Here is a 24,701-nt window from a genome sequence, read left to right on the forward strand (position 1 = left end):
TCTGTTGAGTAAAGAACGGACCACACAGAGCTGCAACAACCCTCACCACCTGTCAGGGAAGTGATCCTCATTGTCCTCCATTGTAGGCATAGTCTGCTTTATTATGCATGATAAGCTTGTTGTCCACAAAGTAAAAGCTATCGGATTTTGTTTCATATGGGTTATCGATCATCATCCGGACTGTAGAAAAATAATAATAAAATGTTAAAAATAATAAACACACACAAATTGTTAAGCGGTACAGCATACTTCTATAAAAAGGTAGTTCTAGCACACAAGCACAGCCATATAGTGCACAGTATTAAAAACAGAGGTTTGCAGACTAGGTGCAACTATTCCGATTCTCTCAAAGTGCATGTTAACCCCAATGATGAGCTTCTCTCTTTTGGTCCCTTTTAATCTGTTAAATACCATTAAAGAAAAACTCCGGGCAAAATTTTGTACTAACTGCTCTTTTTCATCTAGGTGCTAAAATGAAAAAAGTTATATTCACCCGAACCTCAGTGCTGGCCAGCTGTCACAGCACTCCTTCCAGCCTGTCAGCAATAGTATGTCCCTCGGCGTCCTTGTGTCCAGTGTATTGGACGTGATGACTGGAGGATCCTTAGACCACTGCAGCAGAGGAGGAGTGTGGATGGAAGGACTGTCTGTCTAAGACAGTGGTTCTCAACCTGTGGGTTTGCCAGGGGTCGCCTAGTCAGAAAAAAAAAAAAAAAAAAAAAAAAAACCACCATAGGAATGCATAGCTAGATTCCTATTGGCTATTTCACTTTGCAAAAGCCTATAGCAAACTAGCTTTTGCACCCGCCCTCTGATGCTGCCAATCAGCAGAGGGGGACCTGAAGTTCTCCACCAGGTCCCCTTCTAGTGATTTGACAGCAGCAGAGGTCTGGTGCAATATGTATGTATTCAAGCAAAAAAATATGTAAAACACACCTCTAGCTATGCATTCCATTATCCCGGTCCGCAGCTGCAGAGATCGGGAAATGTCTCAGTGCCTGTGATTGACACTGCGCGCTGTCAGCTTCCTGGCGGGCTCGGCACGTGGAGCTGCGAACACGCCCGAGCCCATCCCTATCAGTGACAGTACTGCGGAGTATGTACCTCATACGTTATATAGCCACACACTTTAAATCCAATTCTTCTAGTTCCAGCTGCAGAGCCCGGTCCTGTCTTTGCCTATAGCAGTGGTTCTCAACCTGTGGGTCGCTGTGCAAGGTGAGTCCTCCTCAGCTCTCTCCTAGCGCAGCAGTGTTAGTTCTCCAGCCACGCCTCCAGATGTCGCTGCAGCAGCCGCGTCATCCCTAAATTTTACCTTTGGGGGGTCACCACAACTTGGCAAATGTTACCAAGGGGTCCCGGCCCTAGAAAGGTTGAGAACCACTGGTCTAAGAGAAAGCCGGCTCCAAGGATTGGGGCGAGTATAACTTTATTTTAGCACCTAGATGAAAACAAGCAGTCAACCCTTGTAAAAGTTTTGCCAGGAGTTCTTCTTTAAATGTATTTTGTGATATCTGTTCCATAAATGAAAACAGAAAATCCTGCCGATATTGCCAGAAATCTTGTCATTTTCTATGTATACTCTGTAATGATACATGTACATGGAGGCAGCCATATTTCCTTATTACATATGTAGGTTCTGCTACCTGCTTTTCAACGTTTCACAATAGTTGTGTTTACTGCTCGTTCTCGCTTTTTAAAAAATGATTGAGAATGTTGTCAGCTTACAGTAAGCTTGCATAAACCTGGGCAATCCAAATGGAGCATATGATGAGAAAATGGATAAAAAGGAGTTTATCATTAAATTAATCGAACCTAATAATCGACTAACTAATCGATTTTGGAAATAATCGTTAGCTGCAGCTCTAATGTTGACATTTCCTGCAAAAGACCGATTCTTCTTACATGTGGTTTTTACTGAAAATAACCACTGCTCATGTATTTGTAATCTTATCTTTGATATAAATCTCCCAGGTTAACAGGTTCTACTCTGATGAAACCATTTGATTCTTATTAATATTAAATAAAACCTTATTTTCTATGAAGAGTTTGTAATTACACATGTAAATGGACGGACACACACACACACACTTCAGGTGTTCCAATCACCTCCATGGCCACAGGTGTATAAAATCAAGCACCTCGGCATGCAGACGCTTCTACAAACATTTGTGAAAGAATGGGTCGCTCTCAGGAGCTCAGTGAATTCAAGCGTAGTACCGTGATAGGTTGCCACCTGTGCAATAAGTTCATCCGCTCAGTGTGAATGGGGTGCAAGAGTTCCCACTGGAACGAAGGGCCAGTTTATACCATATGCAGTTGTGATGCAGTCCGTTTATTTTGACTTCTGCAGTCAAAATACATCACAATGCTTTCCTATGGGCTTTCTTGCGCTGAATTCACACTGCAATGGTGTGAATAAAGCACAAGAAAGCCCATAGGAAAGCATTGTGATGTATTTTGACTGCAGAAGTCAAAATAAACGGACTGCATCCCAACTGCATATGGTGTGAACTGGCCCTAAGGGGCCAAGCCCAACCCCTGAAAAACATCCCCACACCATAATTCCCCCCTCCACCAAACTTTACACTTGGCACAATGCAGTCAGGCAAGTACCGGTCTCCTGGCAACTGCCAAACCCAGACATGTCCATTGGATTGCCAGACAGAGAAGCGTGATTTGTCACTCCAGAGAACACGTCTTCACTTCCCTAGAGTCCAGTGGCGGCGTGCTTTACACCACTGCATCCGATGCTTTGCATTGCACTTGGTGATGTAAGGCTTGGATGCAGCTGCTCGGCCATGGAAACCCATTCCATGAAGCTCTCTACGCACTGTTGTTGTGCCAATCTGAAGTTTGGAGGTCTGTAGCTATTGACTCTGCAGACAGCTGGTGACTTCTGCGCACTGTACGCTTCAGCATGCGCTGACCCCACTCTGTCATTTTACGTGGCCTACCACTTCGTGGCTGAGTTGCTGTTGTTCCCAGTTGCTTCCACTTTATTATAATACCACTAACAGGGGACCGTGGAAGATTTAGTAGCAAGGACATTTCACAGAACACCTGAATCCAATGATTTGGAGGGGTGTCCCAATACTTTAGGCAATATAGCTCACACACGCACGAGATACAGATATCCACTAGAGGGAGAAGGTTTCTTACACTTTTAGATGCAGAAATACACACAACACACTTGCAACATTTCCTTTTCACCACATACATATTACTTACTGACATCCTCTGACAGTTGTGGGAATTCGTACATGTGTTCACAGGTATTGCAGCTATTTGGAATGCAAAATCCAAAGTCAAAGTCAAAGGTTTTGAGGATCCGGTCACGGAAGAAATGTCTCTCAATCATTCGGAAACTATTCACGGGCCTATCACCCACCGTAAACTCTACCCTGAGAAAAAATAAATGATATCAAATGAAAAATGAGGAAGTTAAGTCTTGTCCCATTTCACAGGGACACTGATTGCTGTATTCTTATTCAAGATTATACTGTATATTCCAGTGAGCGCCAGTCAAAGATACAACACAAGGCTTTCAATGATATATTTAACAAACCAAATGGCAACGGCTGTTCACATTCCCGACGGGATCTGCTCGGGCATGCGCGCAAGCAGGAAAAAAGATAAATAAATCATTACAAATATGTACGTCCACCCGTAGGGAAGCATCCGCCCATTTTTTTTTTTTTACAATTGGCGTACGGCTAGGGGATAGAGTGCTGTATCACCCGATGCCAGCTGTTGTATTGTACTACTATACTTTTCAAGGTAATGTACGATTAAAAATGTTTCCTTTATTTGTGTGGCAAGTATTATAAACCTATTACAGTACAGTACTATGTACATGATTGTGTTAGTCGGGTACCTAGGCTAACTTTGTTGGACTAACAAACGCGCTCTCAGAATGGAACTCGTTCATATGTAGGGGACATACTGTATACCACAATGGACCATTTTAAAGGCCAGTTTACTTACTAAAGGTGCCCACACACCTTACGATTGATCGGACTGCCTTACGATTGTCGTATGGCGACCCCATTATGCCCTGATTATCGCAAGGTTCAATCAGCGGTAGTTAAAAAAAACAAAAACACCTGGGCGAATTGCGGTAATTGACCGCACATATTTTCGTTTGCGCATGAGCAGTGTTAAATCAAACGACTTTTGACGTACGGAAACGCCACACACCTAACAAAAATCGTACGAGCTACTGAAGTTTTGGAACACTCAGGAAAGACAAAAGTCGTACGATTGTACAGTATTTGCGGTTGCACACTCCCCATACACCTTGCGATTATCGGACGAAAAGTCGATCGCATACGATTATCCTATGATAATCGTAAGGTGTATGGGCACCTTTAGACTGTAACATGTTCACATCAACACCTCCCCCCACGCCTTTCTGAATCACTGGATTCCTTTACCTGCAGGCTCCTTTCAGAATTTGGTGTGGCTGCGTGTGGCTTTGCCCACACAGCCGCGTCACCCACTCACAGATGCTGGAATTCTGTGAGTGGGGATACAAGACCTGAAGTTCTCAACGGAGTACAATTGTGGTGATGTCACCACACTTATAGTCAGTTCATACTTACTCTTGTCCCCTTAGCTGAAAACCCGTACCTTGGTTTAGACAGGGGCTGGAAGAAGAGTCCGCAGGAGCCAGAGCATTGTACCTGCCATACACTAATCGTGGTTGCAATACTTTGCAGCACATTTCTTTCTTTTATTAATGTGTTTTTGGGGGCAAAAGCTGAAGCTTTTGTGCTAGATTTAGTTTAAAGGCAATTTGTGCTAGATACACTTAAGAGAACTATGGGGTCAGCGTTTTTCCCCATAGTTCTCTTAAGGGTCACGGGAGGACATATACTAGCGTCCTCCTGTGACCCAAAGCTCAGTATATCGCTAGCTACAGCTCGCGGTATACTGAGACCGCCACAGCCGGGACGGATCCCGGCATTACTGTCGAGATCCATCCAGCTGCGTGAGTGACAGCTGGCTCTGCCTATCTAGAGGCAGAACCAGTTGTGCCCACCCCCTCCTCTGTCCGTTCCGCCAGTCAGCGCTGGAGGATCAGGGAGGGGGGGAATCCCTGTCAGTCACAGCTCTCTGCAGGGAGATTGAGAAGTGAGCGAGCGCCGGTATGTGTTCGCTCACTTTCCGATCTACTGAGCCGACCTTTGACAGTCTCATTGTCACACGTCGGCTCGAACTATGAGGATGAGTGATTTCCCCTCAGTTCTCCTTTAAGCTTGTGTTTATCAATATTAACAGCCATCTTGCTGTGTAGTAACAGCTATTCACTTGCAGCATTACCTACCCAGTACAAGCTGCTATTTGCGGAGGAGTCCACAGATACGCAATTGACCAGCAAAATGACAACATACCCAGATACCTTTAGGGAATCTATTTCAAGTACTTACGTGGCACCAACTTTGCGAAGCCTTAGAAACGCAGGTGTGAACTGATAGCGTACAAAGCGGCCCGCACTGCTGTCTAGCTGTCCACTTTCTGGTTCTTCCTCATCAGGTTCTGTTAAAATATATAAGGGTGGTAAACATCAGAATGCTACAAGATTGCTGCACATCACTGACATTTCCACTACGTTTTTAAATTGCTGTAGGCATTAGTAGGAGCGGCCATGCATACGGCCAGCATTAGGGTGTGTTATCACATTTGAAGCCCATGTGAAATGCAAATCTTCAGATGCCCATATACTTCAATGACGGGGTGTATGACCTGCTTTGAGTTTCTTTGGACATGGCAGGACCTAATGAAATTTATTTGCATTGCAGGCAAAATCCAGCTGTTGCAGCATTTTCTGCTCAAACACACACATTTGAGTATTGCTGCCTTCATCAACGATGACCATGTACATGGGCACCCATACAGACCCATCTGCGCAGGCAGCGATGTGTTGCAGCTGCCCCAGTATTGCAGATCAGTCGTTAAAAGGACTGACTTTGTGCAAGCTACAAATTTGCCCATTTAATAACTTAGGTTATGCAATGGAGCTGCTAATGATCTTTGCACACTGGCAATCTGTATTTGCACTGTAGTCAGGTACCACATTCAAGCGGAAATCTTTATGGGTTTATGAAAAAATTACCAGGAGCGACTTGAGCAAAAGAGATTTGCTCTTTTTTTCCCTCTAAAAAACAACAAACAGGAGTTGGTCTATTTTTTTTTTTTAATAGTATATATTGCCTGCAGCGCCGGGACAGTGCAGTGTACACCCCAACTCATCTAGATGCCGAGTATGCAGCTGGGTTACAGGGATGATGCATGCAGGAGTTACTGTGCATCAGAAATGGCCACCCAGTGGGTGGAGATGAGCGACGTGGGACCTGGAAGACTGTTGGAAAAGAGGACAGTGATGGTGTAGAGGCGGGGTACATCACAGGAGGAGCAGGTTAGTACAGTTTCTCTTCAATGCCCCTTTCACACCATTTAGACGGATCAAAAATGGACTGCAACATACCCCAGTCCAACCCCATGGGTGGCCAGATGTAAGGGAATTTGAATCTGTTTACACTTTCAGGTTCCATTGGACTGAATGCAGCAAGTCCCCTTTAATGACCTGACTGGCTGTGGACAAATATAGACAAACGCACGTCTATTTATATCCCGCAGCCTATAGGGATTACATGGGTTCATGTATGAAGATGAAGGGGAAAAAAATGATGTGGAAACAGATGTCACATATGTTCTGACTCAGCAGGGGAGCTGTCTATGGACACAATGCTGCAGAAGCGCCAGGGAAAAGGGGCCTACCTTAGCAGCCAGCTACAAATTGATGTAGAAAAGATTTGTAGCCGATAGATATCTTTGCCACAGAGTTGTTTGTGTGACAGTGTCCATATGCTGTGTACTGGGTAAAGCAATACACCCCCGCATGGCTGGGAGCGATGCCTTTTCTTCTGGCAGAGAGCGCTGTCCCTCTCCATCTGCTGTACAGATCACCACAGAAAATGTATATCAAAAACTGGTGTCCTCCGCTGCACTCTGTGACTTCTGTCATATGAGGACACAAGGTGATGGAGGAAACCACAATGGAGGGACCCGGCATCCAATACCCCCAGACATGTGCAAGATGCTGCAGATGTCAGCAAGCTCAGACTGGAAATTAAGCAGAAGCTGGCTCTCTATGTGGGAAGCTGCTAATCTGTTTAAGAACAGCGTGGCTTTAATGATTTTTATTACACACAATGGATACAAAAACATAACATAGGCACTCTTACACCCATAACACTATGACCACCCGCCTAATATTGAGCAAGTCCTTCTTTTCCTGACCCATTGAGACATGGACTCCACTAGACCTCTGAAGGTATGCTGTGGTATCTGGCACCAAGCCATCAGTAGCAGATTCTTTAAAGTGACATTAAACCCTCAGATTTTTTAACATAAAACAATAGTGTAATGTGTGCCTTACTGTAATCCATGGTAGTTTCCCTTCTCTTTGCTGCTCTTCCTGTTAAATCCTCATGTCTTCTCATGCTTGGGGAGAACTTCCCTTTGCAGCTGACTGCCTCTTCCTGTAGTGCTGGCTCAGGTTGTGAACCTGCACACAAACACCATGTATCCATTCCAGAGACAAGGCAGTCTGCTGCAAAACGGAAGTTCTCCCCAGCATGAGAAGAGATACGGATTTAAAAGGAAGAGCAGCAAAGAGAAGGGAAACAACCATGGATTACAGTAAGGCACACATTACAGTATTGTTTTATGTTAAAAAATCTGAGGGTTTAATGCCACTTTAACTCCTGTAAGTTGTGAGCTGGGGCCTCCCTGGATCGGACTTGTTTTCCCAGCACATCCAACTGATTATCGATTGGATTGAGATCTGGAGAATCTGCGAGGCCAAGTCAACACCTCAAACTCAATGTTGTGTTACTCAAACCATTCTTGAACCATTTTTGCAGTGTGACAAGGTGCATTATCCTGCTGAAAGAGGCCACTGCCATCAGGGAATTCCATTTCCATGAAGAGGTGTACTTGGTCAGCAACAATGTTTGGGTAGGTGGTACGTGTTAAAATAACATCTTCATGAATGGCAGGACCCAAGGTTTCTCAGCAGACCATTGCACAAAGCATCACACTGCCTCTACCGGCTTGCCTTCTACCCATAGTGCATCCTGGTGCCATCTCTTCCCCAGGTAAGCCACACACGCCCCCCGGCCATCAACATGATGTAAAATAAAAATGTGATTCCTCAGACCAGGCCACCTTCTTCCATTACTCTGTAGGCTAGATTATGGCTGCAACCAACTAATCGATTATGAGAATAGTCATCAACGATTCTCATTATGGATGTTAGTTGGATCCCCTAGAGGAGGGCTCAGCAAGCAGTGAGCGGGTGCAATAGCGAGCCTGCTATTGGTTATTGCAATTTGAAATGGCTAATAGCAGACTGGCTATTGCACCCCCCCACTACCTGCTGTATTTAATTAATTAATTTACATTCAGCTGGCATCTGCGGAATCTTGCCACTGGCAGCTGTCATTCCTTGGCTGAAGCTATACAAGCGACATGTGCGCACAATACAATTATTACAAACAACAAAATTATAAAAAGGTGAGGAACAAAGTCATTCTCGCTTTCATCCCGACAAATTCTGCTGTGGGAGGTGCGTGGCAGTGCCATTCATTTTGACTCCCTAGTGCGGAGTAAGATATGGTGGAGAGGGGTGATGTGTGGTTTCAGCGCATCACGCTGTTTTTTGTTTAAACTTTATTTTGACCTATACCAGAATATACACTCCATTCAGATCACCATTCAGCAGTGCGGTGCCATCCAGTGTGCTGCAGGAAAAATGGAGCATGTCTGTAATTTGTTTTGCACCGCTGAACAAATGCCTTGTGTTGTGAACGGAGCACATGGGAACAATTGTTTTGTATGTGCCCTAGCGGTGACTGCTGAAAAACACCAGTCACTACTTATGGCAGGGGTGGGCAACTATGTCCCATGAGGCATTGCAGGGCCCTGACAGCCACAGGTATGGCTCCCAGAGGCAGGTGCATGATGGGAATTGTTGTTTCACCACAGCTGGGAGGACCAGAGTGGTCCACAACTGGCTTATGGTGTGAATGAGCAGAACCAGACTAATTCTCCTCAATCATACCATGCAGCTACTGGAAATCTTCACGTGTAACTCTGCACTGATACAAGTTGTTGTAGGTGTCCCTGCTACTAATTGTTAACATGGGAAACTGCTCCTCTATTGGATCAGTACCTGAGCAAGGCTTGGAGATCTCAAAGAGGACGGTGCCAGTCTCCAGGTCCCGGATCTTGAAGCGAGTGAAATCGATGCCGTATATATTATCTTCCGGTCTGCACAAATAATCTAAAGACAGAGGAAACAAGTTCATGACCGCACAAAGGGTATAGGAAAGCTGGACACACCAATGACAGGTCTATTAGTAACTCACTCTCTGTGACCCGGCTCAGGCCTAAGACATGATCCGGTCTCAGCTCCTTCAGGCCTAACAACTCCTGTTCCGTGACTGCCGTGACTCCCCTGAGCGGGTCCCCATCGCCGTCCTCCCTCCCGTGCACGCGCCGAGCCTTCAGCCGGTTGATCACCCCACCCCCTGCCTTCTTACGCTCTTCCTTAGCTGCTTCTCGGTTCGACCCGCTCATTTCTACAACAAGATGGCGGCTGCCACCTCCGCTAATACCGTAACTATGGAGAGTGGGAGGGTCCCACCGCTGCCTAGTTACATAATGAGCGTATGGTAGGCAGAGCGGGGCGTGTCTAATTTATATATGTAGCCAATAGGAGTGCGAAGCATGGCTGTGCCCGTCAGCTAGGCAGGAGAGATGGAGAAGTGATGGTCGCCGTAGGTTATAATTGGCAGCAATTGTCATGGCGATAGGGTATACAACGCACACAGACTTCTAGGGAATGGATGGCTGTTATTAGTGATTACTTATATGTGTGTTCACAAATGTGAGCTCAGTGTACACAGGTATGAAACGTTTGTGTCTATGTGGGGATGGAAGATGCACGATGCACACGTGGGCGGCTGGACAGCCCAAACAATGTTTCCAGTAGTGTGAGGAAGACTAAAGTAGGGCTGCAACAACTAATCGACATAATCGATTATAATCGATTATTGAAAAAGTTGTCAACTTTTTCAATAATCGATTAATCGGCTTCTGATTGGTTGGCCCTGTTCACGGCTCAACACACGCTGCGCGCCACACCTCCTCCCCACCTCACGCTCGCCGCTGCCAGACCTGCCCACATCCACGCTCCTCCTCCGCGCCTCACGCTCGCCGCCCGTCCAAATCCACGATCGGCACAGGGACGCGGGGAGAAGAAGTAAGGAGGAGCAGGTGTGGGGGGGATGACAGCCGCCGATAGACAGGCCCGATCTCAGAAACAAGTTGCTGGAAGACTGTTCAGGTAAGCCTGCACTCCCACCCACACATGGTGCTCTATAATGTATTGCTGGGATTTGTATTCCTCTATAGCTGATGGTACATTGTGCTGTATATTATACAGAGCAATGTACCATCAGCTATAGAGGAATACAAATCCCAGCAATACATTGTACACTGCATGTATAATGTTTTGCTGGGATTTGTTGTACTCCTATATGGGCGGTGGTATTCTGCATTGCACTGTATAGAGGACTACAAATCAAGGAATACCACCAGCTATAGAGGAGTACAACAAATCCCAGCAATAATACATTATACAGTGGTGCAATGCCGAATACCACCAGCTATAGAGGACTACAACACCCAGCAATAGTACATTATACATTGCAATGCAGAATACCACCAGCTATAATGTACTATTGCTGGGATTTATTGTATTCCTCTATAGCTGGTGGTATTCTGCATTCATTACTGTATAATTTTACACTTTTCATTTCACTATATTGTACACCACACTTTTTTTTTCTTTTTTACTTCTACTGCTCCAAGCTTGCTCCTGTGATGGACTACAGTCTCAATACAAACTAGAAGTCCCATCACTGGAGCCATTTTTTAAAATGTATTTTATTTTTTATCCGATTAACCGATTAATCGAACTTAATAATCGGCTAACTAATCGATTTTGAAAATAATCGTTAGCTGCAGCTCTAGACTAAAGGTGCCCATACACCTTACAACCATCGCAAGACTTTTGTCTTGCGATGGTTGTAAGCTAATTAAAAGTTTGTACGATCTGCCCATCTTGGACAGGCAGATTGTACTTGCGATCACCGAAAGCCCGCCCGCTGAGGGGCGGGCTTCCGATTACTCCAATGCCGCACTGGCAGTGTGCACTTGCGCACAATGGCCCGTACGGCATTTGTCTCCCGAGAGCGGCGCTAACCCGCCGAAAATCTTACAATTCTCGGCGGGTTTTCAAGCCTGCTCGGGAGACAAAAGATGTGCTACCGTACAGTAGAAACGGTTGCACGCCTTCCATACACCTGCGGGATTTAGAGCAGGGGTCTGAAAGCAAACGTCTAGGAAATGGCCTGGTGGGACGGATTCAGCCCCTGGGCCCTGAGTTTGACATGTGACTTAGAGCCTATGGCTGTGTTTTTATACGTGTTTCATTTCGGGTGGAACAGGGAATTGTGAAAACCCTGCACAGATTTTTCTTTTTCCATCTCTACCCCATTGGGGAGATTTCCTTTGCTTCCTGTTATGTAAACTGGGTGTGGAGGTAACTGATGGAGCATTTCAACTTTGGCTGCCAAAAAAACTGCCTGCAAGCCTGAAGCACTCCTATCACCGCACAATCCCCGATGAAGGGGGTGTGTTCTGGACCCCCAAAATGCGTTGGCTAATCTACTTGAATGTCCCCTGTCCCTAGTGGAATAAAGTTGTATCTGGACTATTTTAATTGATGTGGCGCTTCAGTTCCTACATACACTGTGGTCACTGTCGAGTCAAGGATACTGTAGAGATCCTTTGGATTGTGGAAGCTGCCTACCCGACAGCTAGATCACACATATTCAGATCACTTAATTAGTGTTGGAGGAGAAACACCAAGAGAATGACCAAACGGGCCTCCTTTCCACACTTCCAAATATCAGCAATGAAAAAATGAAAACGTAACAGGACCAATGCTCATTGGTAGGTTTGGTCACAGTAAAGAGTAGGGATGCGCTGATACCAAGTACCGTACTCAGTACATGTACAGATACTTTTCGAGCTCCATGACTAGACTAGAGAAAAATGAAAACGTTAGGAGGCAGCTGTCATTTGTAAGGAGCACACGGAGCTCCTGGGATTTGTACATCTCTGTTTTAATGTATGATTTTGTTTTTATAAATATATATAAGGGATGCACCCAGTGGCCTAACAATCGCCATAGCAACCCAGGCGGCCGCTGGGGGGCCCGGCCAGGGCATCCCTCTGATGCCTTGTGGGTCGCTCTGGAATATCAGGGTTCTGGCTGTCACTGACACAGCTCAGCAGCGACTGTGAAGAGGAACAGCCGCTGCAGAGCTGTGTCAGTGAGAGCCAGCAGCTGCTGCAGAAGAGGCCTGCGTTCTCAGTGAAGGAGGAGGCGGGGCCCGGGCTGGCGACCTAAGAGCCAGTGATGTAAGAGGAGGAATGCACCGATACCAGTTTTGCGAAGACAAGTACTGATACTTGTTTAAGTACTTACAAGTACAAGTACTTGATATATTTGTGTTTATTGTCATGTGACAGTTTTTCTAAAACAATACAGACTAATGATTTCAGGACAGTGGTGGAGCGCCAGAGCCCTGTCGCCGCTGCAACCTCTGCCACCCTGGTAGTTCTCATAAAAATGCCAAGTATCGGCATTGGTACTCGAAAAGTATTGGTGCATCCCTAGTAAAGAGGGATGTGGGAAGGAACGTCCCACATCCCAGCTTCCACAATCCAAAGCATCTCTACAGTATCCTTGACTCGACAGTGACCACAATGTATGTAACATACATGGGGCCAGATTCAGAATACTATTTCATGGTTGTGCTGTAATGACACCCAATTAAATATGATTTGTTGAACGGGTAAGCTGGGTTTTTTCCAACAACGAGATATCTTTCACCTGGATGCTAAGTAAATGTAGAGTAGGCAATCGGGCGATACAGAATGGCTTTCCTGATACGTGAGTATTCAGGTTCAGAGGTACTTGGAGGCCAGAGGGGTCCTTTACCAGAAATTATTCCTTGTCCAATAGGCTTGAGCTACAGGACAATACCAAAATATATGGCTCAGCAACCTTTTCTGTCCACATCCTTGAACATGTCAGGATAGATACCGGTATAACAGAGTCTAATGCCACCTAAACATATTTTTATAAATCTTCTCCCTTGGGAAGGTGCAAATAGAAGTAAGAGTAATATTTTCCCAGATGTCCGTCTGATCGCCTGATGTGAGTGGAGACTGAAATGTAGCCTTTCAGGAGATCATATAGGAATGTCGGAGAGGACAGGCAAGAGAATCTGGCAGCCATGTAAGAGGCCAATATATTGAGAATAATACAAAAAAAATCTACAGCCAATCCTACTTTTTCTATGGTGCCAAAAAATGATGCATTGCCCTATGTTAGGACTGAAGCTCAGACGAAAAGTGAAAAAGCAATTTTTGGAAAATATTCATTTTGAAATCATCTTGCCTATCCAAGAGATGTCATGGGAATCCCATTTCCAGTGGTGATTAGTAAACAGGGGGACAGGGGGAGGAAGTTGTGTTCATATAAATGGCGGTTTGCTGCAGCAAGATGAACCCCCAAATATTTTGTAGAATTACCTTGCCACCTAAAGGGGTAAAAACTCTGATTCTACAGTAAGGCCTCTGGCTTGTCCTCATTAATCTTGTAGCATGAATAGAGGCCACAGTGTCATATTTCTTGGTGCAAATCGGGGAGACAGAAATGGTGGCTATTGAGATGTAATAAAACATTGTTTGCAAAAAGCAACATTTTATATGCAAATCTACAGTGGAGAAATCATGAATATTTGCATTTTGGCTACTAAGGGCTCAAAAGAAAGTGTACAAAGGAGAAGAGATAGGGGGCAACCCTGTTGTGTTCTGTTAGATATCTGGAAATACTTCCAAAAGTGATGAGTACAGTGGAAGATGAGGTAGAATACACGCTCCTTAAGGCTTTCATAAAAGTCCCTGCAAAACCCATGGTGTGAACGGGTTGAAAATATAAAAGGCCAGTAAAGCCTATTAAAGACGTTCTCAGCATCAAGGCTGAGAAGGACAAAAGGCATTCTATGAATAATGCTTTAAATGTATGGCCCTCTGGGTATTGTTGTCTGCTAATCGGCCGGGAACAAACTCAACTTGATTGGAATGTATAAAGGAAAGAAGGATCTTATTTAAAGGAGAATTATGAGACAAGTGATTTTCACTCAGCCTCATAATCTGAGCCGACCTGTGACAATGAAACTGTCGCAGGTCGGCTCAGTAGATCGGGAAGTGAGCGAACACATGCCGGCGCTCGCTCACTTCTCGATCTGTCCGTGCAGAGAGTCGTGACTGTCACAGCTCCCTGCAGGGATTCCCCCCCTCCCCTGTCCGATCCTCCAGCGCTGACTGGCGGAACGGACGGGGGGGGGGGCGGATACAGCTGGCGCCGCCTCTAGATAGGCAGAGCCAGCTGTCACTCACGCAGCTGGGTGGTTTCAGACAGAATTGTCGGGATCCGTTGCGGCTGCGGCGTCTCAGTATACGCGGTATACTGAGCTTTGGGTGACAATAGGAACGCTAGTTTGTGTCCTCCCGTTACCCTTAGGAGAACTATGGGGAAAAGCACTCACCCCATAGTTTTCCTTTAAGCTTAGGGATATACGTTTAGAAAACAGCTTTAGATCAGTGTTCAGAAGGGAAACGGGTAGATAATTATTACAATCTTATGGGTCCCTCCTTTAAGATACCCAAAATGCGAAATTGGAACATAGAGGAGGGGATGGGATGGTCCTGCATAAGGGATTGGAATAGATTACACAGTTTAGGGAGCAATAAAGGGACAAAATGCTTGTAATAAGCATTGGCAAATTATCCAGGACTGGGGCTTTATTGGCATGAAGGGTGTGGTTAGTATTACATATCTATTCCTCCGTACTTTGGGTATAAAACATAGTCCGCTGTGCAAGAGACAGTTTAGGTCCACATGCAGCCATATAGCCCTGTTGTGGTAGAGCAGGAATAAGCAAGGGTGTGTCCCACTGAAAGCTATAAAGATAATAATCTATAAACTGATTGGAAATGTCCACCGGGTCATGGGTGACACCACCACTTAGGGCTTTTGATTCAGTAAACTGTAAGTTTCCCTTTAAGGTCACAAAGCTCCCTTGCAAGAAAAATGTGAGCCTTATTTTCTTTTCATAGAATAGTTGCTTAGTATGAAGTATAGATGTAACAATTTGTGCTGACTGTAGAGCTAACAACTGTTTGCAAATTTGGTGTATTTGGTGGTAGATAGAGGGTGATAGGGATGTTTTATGGTCTAAGTGTGTCTGCATTAAGAGGGTAGAGATTTCTGTAAGTTATTGTTGGCTCCTGTGGGAAGCTATGGGGTTGAACTTATCTTGAATTGTAGCCTGGTGCACTTCCCATACAAAGGAAAAATCTTTAAAAGTGGTCATTTTGAGTAAAGTAGTCAGAAATGGATGGGGACAAGTCAGATACCAGAGTGCATCTGCAGTTCTTTCAAGGCTAAATGACATTTCCTGACGGAATTCAATCCCTTAGGGGACAGTATAGTTATCATGAAGGTAGTGAGTATGTTACTGTGAATTCCTTGATCCCAAAAGGAGCTAGCATCAGGATGAGTGCACCAAAATAGTGCATACAGAACATTTTCTAGTAAGCATATGAAATGACATATAATACATTATTCATCTAATTGTGGAGAAAAATAATCGAAGGCAATGGGGCAACCCCAGGGAGGGGAAAAGGAGAGTAAAAAAAAAAAAAAGGAAACGAGAAAAGGGAGACAAGAGAATCAAAAAGATAAGAAGCAGAGGAAGAGACTGAAATAATAAGAAGGCATAAGAGAACAAAGTTGCATCTTACTGAGGGGACGTAAACAGAGGTGAATCCTAGTGGCGGTGGCTCACGGTGCATACTGCAAGAGGGATAACCATTTTCTTTTCCCGAAAGAGAGACAAAGCTGGTGCCGCTTTATCAGTGTAATAGGAGAAAGATCATTTAAGATTTCAAGTGATTGTCCCTTGAATAAATAGGTATTAGAGTTCAGAGTAGCTTGAATGATTAGCTCATTGGCTTCATAATAGTAGAAGCGAAGAATGATTTCTTTAAATTGTGCATTTTCTGAGGCTCTCGGGCTGATGGCTCTATGGGCCCTATTAAGTCCTCAGAGGTTCTTGGCGGTTAAAAGAGAAATATCCCTTAAAGCTCAAGCAGATACGGCTTGATGTCTTCCAGCGGTCCCAATTTACATAGTCCTCCTGGATGAGCTGGTAAGCTGAGCGCACTATAAAGGCAAAGGTTTTCTTCCTCCAGAGTAGCACAGTACTGCTGCAGGTCATCAATGTGGTGTTTAACACTGATGGTACAATTAGGCAGGCCCGTAATGTTGGTGTGGAGATCAGCAAGGGCCACAGTGATATAGTCCTCCTTAAATGAGGCAGCTATCTTAGAATAGAGATCTGCAAAACAAGCTTTGAGTACCTGCTTAGAGAGTAGGTCTTCTTTATCCTCTCTGCCACCATCTGAAGTCAAGACTGTTGTTGCAGGCCATGCATCGACAGCAGGGGCTGACTCCTTAGACCACCAAAGGAATTTGTCAATTTTCATCTTGGAGTGGAAATCCACAGAAAAGGAAGCAAAATGGTAGCTAATAGGGGATAACACTGACTCTCATGAGCAGAGCAAGGGTTTCCGGTTGCCATCCTAAATGCCATACATGCGTCACAGGGTCAATGTCTTTTCTGCTTTAGTGAACTCCTACTGCAAATGGCAACCGCTCCTAAAAACAGAGGTGTAACAGAGCTCCCCTCTTAAGACATATACAACTGAAAAACATGAGGGCAGATATGCCTTAGAGCTTTTATTGGTGTTGAAACTCTTATTTCCCCTCTGTTTTACTGAGTTGTGTCCAGCAGCTCAGGGCCACTCTGTACTGCCTTTCTGGTTTTCCTCTCCTGCTCACCAGTAACTGCCTAGATTCTCAGTGAGTGTTAACAGGCACCCTTGCTTTAGTTCTGATATTTGAATCCTTATATTCTGCAATGGAAGAATTTGTGTCACAGATGGTTTAGGTTTTGTTGCGCTCTGAACAGAAGGTGCAGAGGGTGCATTCTGCTCCTTTCCTTGTCTCTTTGGTGGACTCTAATATGGAGGTCTCGGACACCCCAGAACTAGAGCTGGAGGTGGGAAATCTTTCCGCTTTCTGAGCAAGGATGAGGAATCGCGACTGCTCTCCCTCTTGAAAAGCAGCTGGCTCTTGCTTCTCCTGGTCTGGGAGAGCCTAAAGATGGAGGATTCATCTGCTGCTTTGACGGAATCTGTGAATGCCTCTGCTGTCACAGTTGGAGAAGGTTTTTCTTCCTGTGCAATTCCTTCTTTGATGATTTTGGCTGAAAAGTATGGAAGTGCCCAGGCAAGGCTTTTGCTCTACCTTCCATGATTTAAATAATCAAATTGCCCATGACTTTAAGTATCTCTGTGATGCTTTGTTGGATCATCTGCTGGTCCACATCACAGTCTCCATTGTCTTCTGATTTATTCTGGCTGAAGTGCTGGAGGCTGACCAAGCATTTGAAAAGTCCTTACCTCAGTTGCCCTTTTTGGGGAACAGACTGTTTGGTGCCTCCCTTGATAAGATCATTAAAGTTCCAGATATCAATTATTTTGCATACTTACATTGGTCCAGCTTGACGCAATGTAATTATGCATACGCCATATCTAATTGTTTGCTGGGGATACTGTAAAGCACTGTAGTAGCCACAGCTACCACAATTTTCTGGGCCCTGTATGGTGCCCCCTTCCCCTCTGCACTGATAACACAGGAGGTCACTCGCTTGGCACAGGAGCCATTCAGAAAATGCCTAGTATTTTTGTTAATTAATACAAGGTGTTCTCTGATTGGATGAGAGTTAATGATGTCACCGGCTACTACACTGCTTTACAGGATCCCCAGTGGCTTATCTCGGGCATGGCACATGCATACTTACATTGAGCCAAGCTGGACCAATATAAGAATGCAAACTAAATTATACCTGGTGTTTAGCTTTAAGAATGCAACAGAGGGCAAAGCCAAGGTGCTCTGTGCTTTCGGGTACATAAACACCCTTTTCGTACACAAGGATCCACTTCCAAAGCCTACGAACACCTCAAAAGCAGCCCCCTAGTGTAGTTTCAAGCAACCTTAGATTGTGAAATACTGCTTTCCTTTGTGGAACTATGGCTACAACACATCCTCAATGCTTAGATTTAAGAAGTGACTTCCACAGGTACGAAACAGAGTTTTCCTCTTTAACCCCTGATTTTTTTTTTTCTGCTTCCAATCTTACTATTTCTCTCCAAAGAGCAACAGACCTTCTCATTCCATTCAGGGACTCCTGGCTGTAGGGGTGGTTATCTCTGTACCTCATTTTATTACAACCCATTCTTGGTTCCCAGAAAGGACAGATTTCAAGGCTCTTAATTGCTTTGTTAGGAAGTTCCTAGATGGAGTCAATTCACTCAGTTGTGTCCTTTATGCACAGGGAGATTTTCTTGCCTCCATAGACATTTGAGATGCTACCCTTGCCACCCTTATCTTTCCTGGCTTTCTGCGCTTTGCCATAGGGGACCCCTACTTTTAGTTTATGGTGCTTCCCTCTACTCTAAAGTATGCTCCGAGGGTGTTCAACAAAATCCTTGCCCTGATTCTGGCTTTATTATCAACCGGAAGGATATAGTGAAATTAAAACAGCTCTACACGTATTATTACTTATTATCTAAGCAAGAGGTAACATCACAATGAGATTACACCTTCTTCCATGAAGTAGGATTAGCTTGGATACTTTTTCCTATATCCATGCCACCAGTTAGATCTGTGCTGCAGCTGACACTTCTCGTCCTCTGGCATCCATGTCACCGGGGAAATCTACACTCTTCCACTAACAGCTCTCACCCTGGTACCCATGTCACCTGAGATATCAGACCTCTGTCTTACTCAGCCCACTTCCTGTTATTCATTTCACCAGTGAAATGTACACTCCAGAATACATAACTTACTCCTCTATACCTTTGCCACAGCGAGATCTGTAATCCACCACACACACCGCTAACTCCCTGTACATAGGTTATAAGGCTACCATAGAGTGCATTGCATGTGCTGGATCTATTATTCATTAGCAGTATAGCAGTAGACTTAACATTAATCTGTGTGGAATATTTGTTTAATACATAATATATTGGTGTAGTTAGGCTATGTCTGAAGCTCACCTTACATTTCAGAGTAGCAAGGAGTACGTTTTGTGGGCTGTATCTCTTTTCTCGCTAGTGGCATGGGAATTGGAAAATAAGCATTATTAGCTTGAGGGCAGATCTAGTTGAAGGCACAGGTACCAGTGAATGAGCTGTGTGTGCTGCTTTGTAGACTTTACTGGTGGCATGGATTCCAGAGAGTGAGCTGTAAGTGCCAGAAGGCAGACCTCAGTGTTGACATGGATAATTGGGAGTAGTCAATTTGTGCTGGAGGAGCAGATCTACTCAGTGCTCCTGGGAGGTAGCTGTGTGACCTGATGGGAAGTTCTCACTAATGAGGTGGGTATTAGGAAGCGAGCTTTTTGTGCCAGAGAACTTCTCACTGGTCTTACTTCTTCACTTCACTTTTCTTCCTTTATATGGAAGTAATCAGTTACTTCACTTTACTTTCTGTGTGTGCATCTCTATTTCAGCATTTCACTCTGTGTGCGTGCAGGAAGGCAGATGTCACTGGTAACATGAATGCTAGCAAGTAAGTTACACAGGGGGAAGATGCAGATAGGCAGATTTCTGCGGAATAATTGACACTCCACCTCCCTTGGATCATGATTTTTCTGTATTAAGCTCCCGATACTCAAGAGTTTTTATAGGTGGTAACAGTGAGTCAAGATAAAGGACCTAAAAGGCTTGGCTGAAGTCTGTTTTGATCTGTCACCAGAGTCTTCTGTGTACCTAGGGAGTGATTTGTAAGGGAGGGCTGAGAGACTTCTTCCCCAGAGATAAAAACACCTCCTGAAAGAACCTCAGGTGCCAATGAGGCCAAGGGTCCATTGGGGGCAGGCATAGAGACACTAGAGAAGCCTTAAATATTGGTATGTTGAAAGGAAAGTGCTGGCTGTGGCTTTTTGTACCTTGTTCCTGATGGGCAGGAGCTTCTCTGATGCAAGAAACATTGAACTTGTTATAAATATTAAACAATGCCCCCAAATAAGCTGATTGCTGGGTGGGGGATAGTTTTGTGTTGTTCTCATTAAGAAGCCATCCAAACATCTGCAAGATGCATGGCAGTTTGCTGCGGTGGGTTATCAGCAGTTCTTTGCTCTGGGATCAGAGGAGATTAGTGCCTAAGTAATGGTAAACCTGTAGTTGGGGATCCAGAGTGGAAATCGGGACTTTGGGAAATGTCCTTGGAAAGGTCAAACAGAAGGATGACATACTGGAGGCGAACTTTGTCTACCGCAAATCTAAAAATATTTTTGGAATTAGGTGGGATCCAGATGTGTAAGTATGCATTTTCCAATCTATGTGTTATTTGGCTAAGGTCATGTTTTAAAGAGATCCTATCTTGAATTCCTCCAAATTAATAAAGCAATTCAGTCTCTTCAAGTCTGTAAGCAAATGCCATTCCCCTGACTTATTCTTTATAAAAAGATAGGTGAATGGAAGCTTGTGATTTTTTTCTAAAGGGGGCACATGTATCACAGTCCCTGATCCAGCAATGTCTGAAGGCATTCTTGTTGGGGCAAGGGATTGTTGAGGTTTTTTTTTATGGCCAGATATGTCCCTTAATACCGTTCCAATGACCTGTACAAGTAATGGGGCTATGAGGATCCTGGCTTTAACCCTTTTACTGCTGGGTCATTTTTCTTTTTCTATAATGGCTATTTTTTACAATACAATTTACATAAAACACCCAAAACAGTGTATATTTTCTGAAAGCAGAGGACCTGTACAATAAAATAACAGTAGCTCCAATTTGTATATGTTGCACACTTTTGCAGATTTTTTAAATCGTAACTGCCGCACCATAATATGGTGGTGCAGTAAAAGGGTTACAGGATCAGAAAGGTTCTGGAATGTTCTTCCAAACGTTTAAAAATCCTTCACCTGGCCGATAACCGTTGGCACATGTGATCTGATAGTGGAGGGTCTATTTGGCATTGCAGGCATTTATTTTGTGGAATGAGTCCAGATTTTGCCCCCCATAAGTCTATTAGTCACCATGTCTAGCTTCCTGCCAAATAGCTACTGGACATTGAATGGGATTTTACACCAAAATTGTTGTATTTGCTTCCTGGTGGTTTTAACTATGAAGCTCTTTATGCAGTCACTGAGTGCAGCATTGCCCTAGAGTAGCCTTTCTCAAACTTTTTACTGAGTGCAGTAAAATACTTTAAATACTTCTCTTAAGGAACCACTGCTTAAAATGAATAAATCTACAGGGCACTGTACATTAGTGTATTTAGTAGGTTGTAGCTATAATAAATAATAATAAAAAAAGAATGTGCCATCCCTGAAGTATGTGATGCCCCAGGAAAATAACATTTTAACACTTCTCTTTGGTGGTCATTAGTGGAGAAGGACTCCCTTACTTTGATGGATAGTGAGAAAGGTGTCCCTGACATTGGTGGTCGGTGGAGAATAACCCCTTACATTTATGGTCAGTGGGTGAAGGGGCCCCCTTACATTAGTAGTTAGTGGGAAGAAGAATGTCCCATTTCATTAGTTGTCATTGGAAACAATTCCAATTCAAGATTTTAAAGAACGGTTGAACGCAACCATTACCTGTATAATTTGATCTCTAAATACTGCTTTCCTGATTGCTGTTTCACTGTGTTGTCAGTCCAGGGCCTCAAAGCTTTTGCTACTGACGTAAGAGCAATTGCAAGCCTGCTGGCTCCACTAAAGGGGAAGTGTCGAGGGAGGACAAATCTGACTCCAACAAGGGCTACAACTACTGTACGCATATACTTGAGAATCTTTAATGTGTGCTCATTGGCTCAATGCACAGCAGCTAGTAAGGGAAAGTTCGTACTCTCAATATTTTTCTTTGACCTTTTATAATGAATTTTGCTGTGAAGAGTATCAAATGTGGTGCCAGTAATTTTTAAGCTGACTTGTAAAGGGTTTGTAATGGCAATGATATGAGCAGTCTCAAAGGCTCCTACGTGTAAGGTGTCCCCACTCTGACTGTATCCTGCAGACGGGCCCCAGGGTTTAACATAATTCTATAGCATGTCTGAATTATTTGACTCTCTTATGTAGCATGTGCACAGCCTCTAACCATCTACTGTACTATTTCCAATCTCTGACTGCTTTTTGTAGCATTACATGCACTGAACATTACCAGGGTTATTCACTAAAGGGTGAAGAGTTTGGAGAAGGCAGTAGAAGTGAACAATCTAGGACAACATAGCTGATTTAGAAAAATGTTCCCATTCAGCTCACTTTCCAGTTCAGCTACGTTGTCCTAGATTGTTCACTCCTCACCCTATTATGAATTACCCTGTATGTGTCGCTTTTTTGTGGTCAGGAGCTGCATTTGAGACTCCCTATATTGAGTATGTTAACCACCACTGTGCTAGGGCATGAAAAGGACCTCACTAGGCATTCCACTTTTTGTTTGTCCAAGGTATATGTAAAGGACAATGTCTTGTTTGCCTGCACTCTCTGTGAGCCCCACTGCCACGGTGTCAGATGGGACTTGTAGCATCTTCACTGTTGGATCCCTGTGAATGGATGATGCAGCTGCACGGGGGGAGGGGACGGGGGGAAGCCATGAAAAGCCGTTGGGGGAATGCTATATGTGACCATGCTTTAGGTTACATCTTAAATATGGGTGTAGCATGAAATATGGTCTAAAAGTGGAGTCTATGCTTTATACATGGAAAGACTGCTGCCGTGAATGCACAGATTTTGTGACCAGCCTTGACATGTAAGGGGGCTGTCGCACAGTACTCAATGTTTCAAGAAATTGGAAAGACCTGCATTCATTGACTGACTAGAGAAACCTAAGGATTTGAGATATGCAGCATGAATCAACCCCAACTATTTGTTTGAAGAAGTCTCAGAAGAAAGTCTTAATTTAACAGAACTGAAGAGAGGTGTCCTACCGCCTTAGGACGCTGAAGTATGCTGAGCACGCTAGGCAGGGGCACTACCGTAGTGGACTGCACCTTAAACTGTTTTGTTTCCAATTCTTCCTGTAGGTGGCAGTATGACCAATGGTATGGAACCTACACAGATGTGTCTTTCATTGAATACAAAAAATAAAATAATTTAAAAAAAAAATCAGTTTCCCTTTAAATACTAGCCCAACTTAACCCCTTAGTGACACAGCTTCAAGATTATATCTTGTTCCTGGGAACAGAGCAATTTTTCCATTTATTTAACCATAATTTCCATATTCCTCATTTATTGCACCTACACATTATATACAGATTTTAAAGGACGAAATGGGCTTTAATTTTATGCAACATTCTTATTTTAACCTCTTGCCGTCCACCCGTTAAGAAAAACCGGACGGACGGCAGACTCGCATCGTATCCAGACGGCATTTTTTTCCAGCTCGAAACGGCTGTTTCACATACTACCGATCAGCGGCTCTATAGCCGCCGATCGGTTGTATGGCGTGATTTTCGGAGCACCCCCCCCCCCCCCCCCTCTCCCGTGACATCAGAGCCTCTTCCTTTCATCTTGGAGTCCTGTCTACACCTCACCCCTTCACTGGCCCACCTGCACCCTGGAAATGCATTACAATAATGTGACAAATCAATACCCCTGACAACGGTAGATGGCGCCCTCGTTGACAATGGCTGCTATAGCTAACTTCCAGGAAAATATACTGGCTTGGCATCGGGTAAAGCTAGTTCTTTAAGAAATTACGCACATATAAACGTGCATGCGCCAGCACGCGAAAATGACAATTGCGCTACACGTTACATATTGAAGCAAACGTCGCAGTGAGAGCAATCATTTTAGGGCCATCAATCACTGATAACACTAAACTGATGAGCGCTAAAAGCTTTTAATGCGTCGCCTATGGCCAATTTTGGGTAATGTAGTTTTTTTTGAAGATTCGCACGCGTGCGCAATTTTAAGGCTTGACAGGTTTGGTGTCCCTTTACCCCGATGTGACCCCGTCTTTTATATTTTACCAAAAAATTGGGTAATAATAAAAGTTTTAGAATTTAATATAGGGAAACTGTTTTGTTTTTTTTTAAATTCTGTAATTTTTCCTTAATATATTAAAAAATAAAAACCCCAGTGGTGAATAAATACCACCAAAAGAAAGCTCTATCTGTCCCCAAAAAAGGGTATAAAATTAATTTCAGTACAGCGCTGCATGATGGAATAAATGTCAGTCAAAGTACCGCAGCGCTGAATACTGAAAAATGGCCTGGATGGGAAGGGGGTTTAACACCGCGGATGTCAAATGGTTAATATTTAAAAAAAAAAGTTTTCAGTTCTGGCAATAATAATGTGTACATTAGTGTAGCCATCAAAAAGTAACTTGTAATACATTATTTTATTGGTCCTGA

At 44.1% G+C, this 24,701-nt stretch overlaps 1 protein-coding gene across 1 annotated transcript; it reads right to left on the reverse strand.

The window, feature by feature from the left end:
• Positions 1 to 55: 55 nt before the first annotated feature.
• Positions 56 to 9,699, reverse strand: UNC119B (unc-119 lipid binding chaperone B). Its single transcript, XM_018557392.1, has 5 exons — positions 9,438 to 9,699; positions 9,242 to 9,352; positions 5,433 to 5,541; positions 3,232 to 3,404; positions 56 to 180 (listed from the first exon to the last, which is right to left on the reverse strand). Exons 1-5 carry the CDS (start codon positions 9,646 to 9,648, stop codon positions 68 to 70), a joined length of 717 nt encoding a protein of 238 aa, XP_018412894.1. The 5' UTR covers positions 9,649 to 9,699; the 3' UTR covers positions 56 to 67.
• Positions 9,700 to 24,701: the final 15,002 nt, after the last annotated feature.

Source organism: Nanorana parkeri, unplaced genomic scaffold (assembly GCF_000935625.1).
Source record: "Nanorana parkeri isolate BGI_ZX_2015 unplaced genomic scaffold, ASM93562v1 scaffold282, whole genome shotgun sequence".
NCBI classification, from domain to species: domain Eukaryota; kingdom Metazoa; phylum Chordata; class Amphibia; order Anura; family Dicroglossidae; genus Nanorana; species Nanorana parkeri.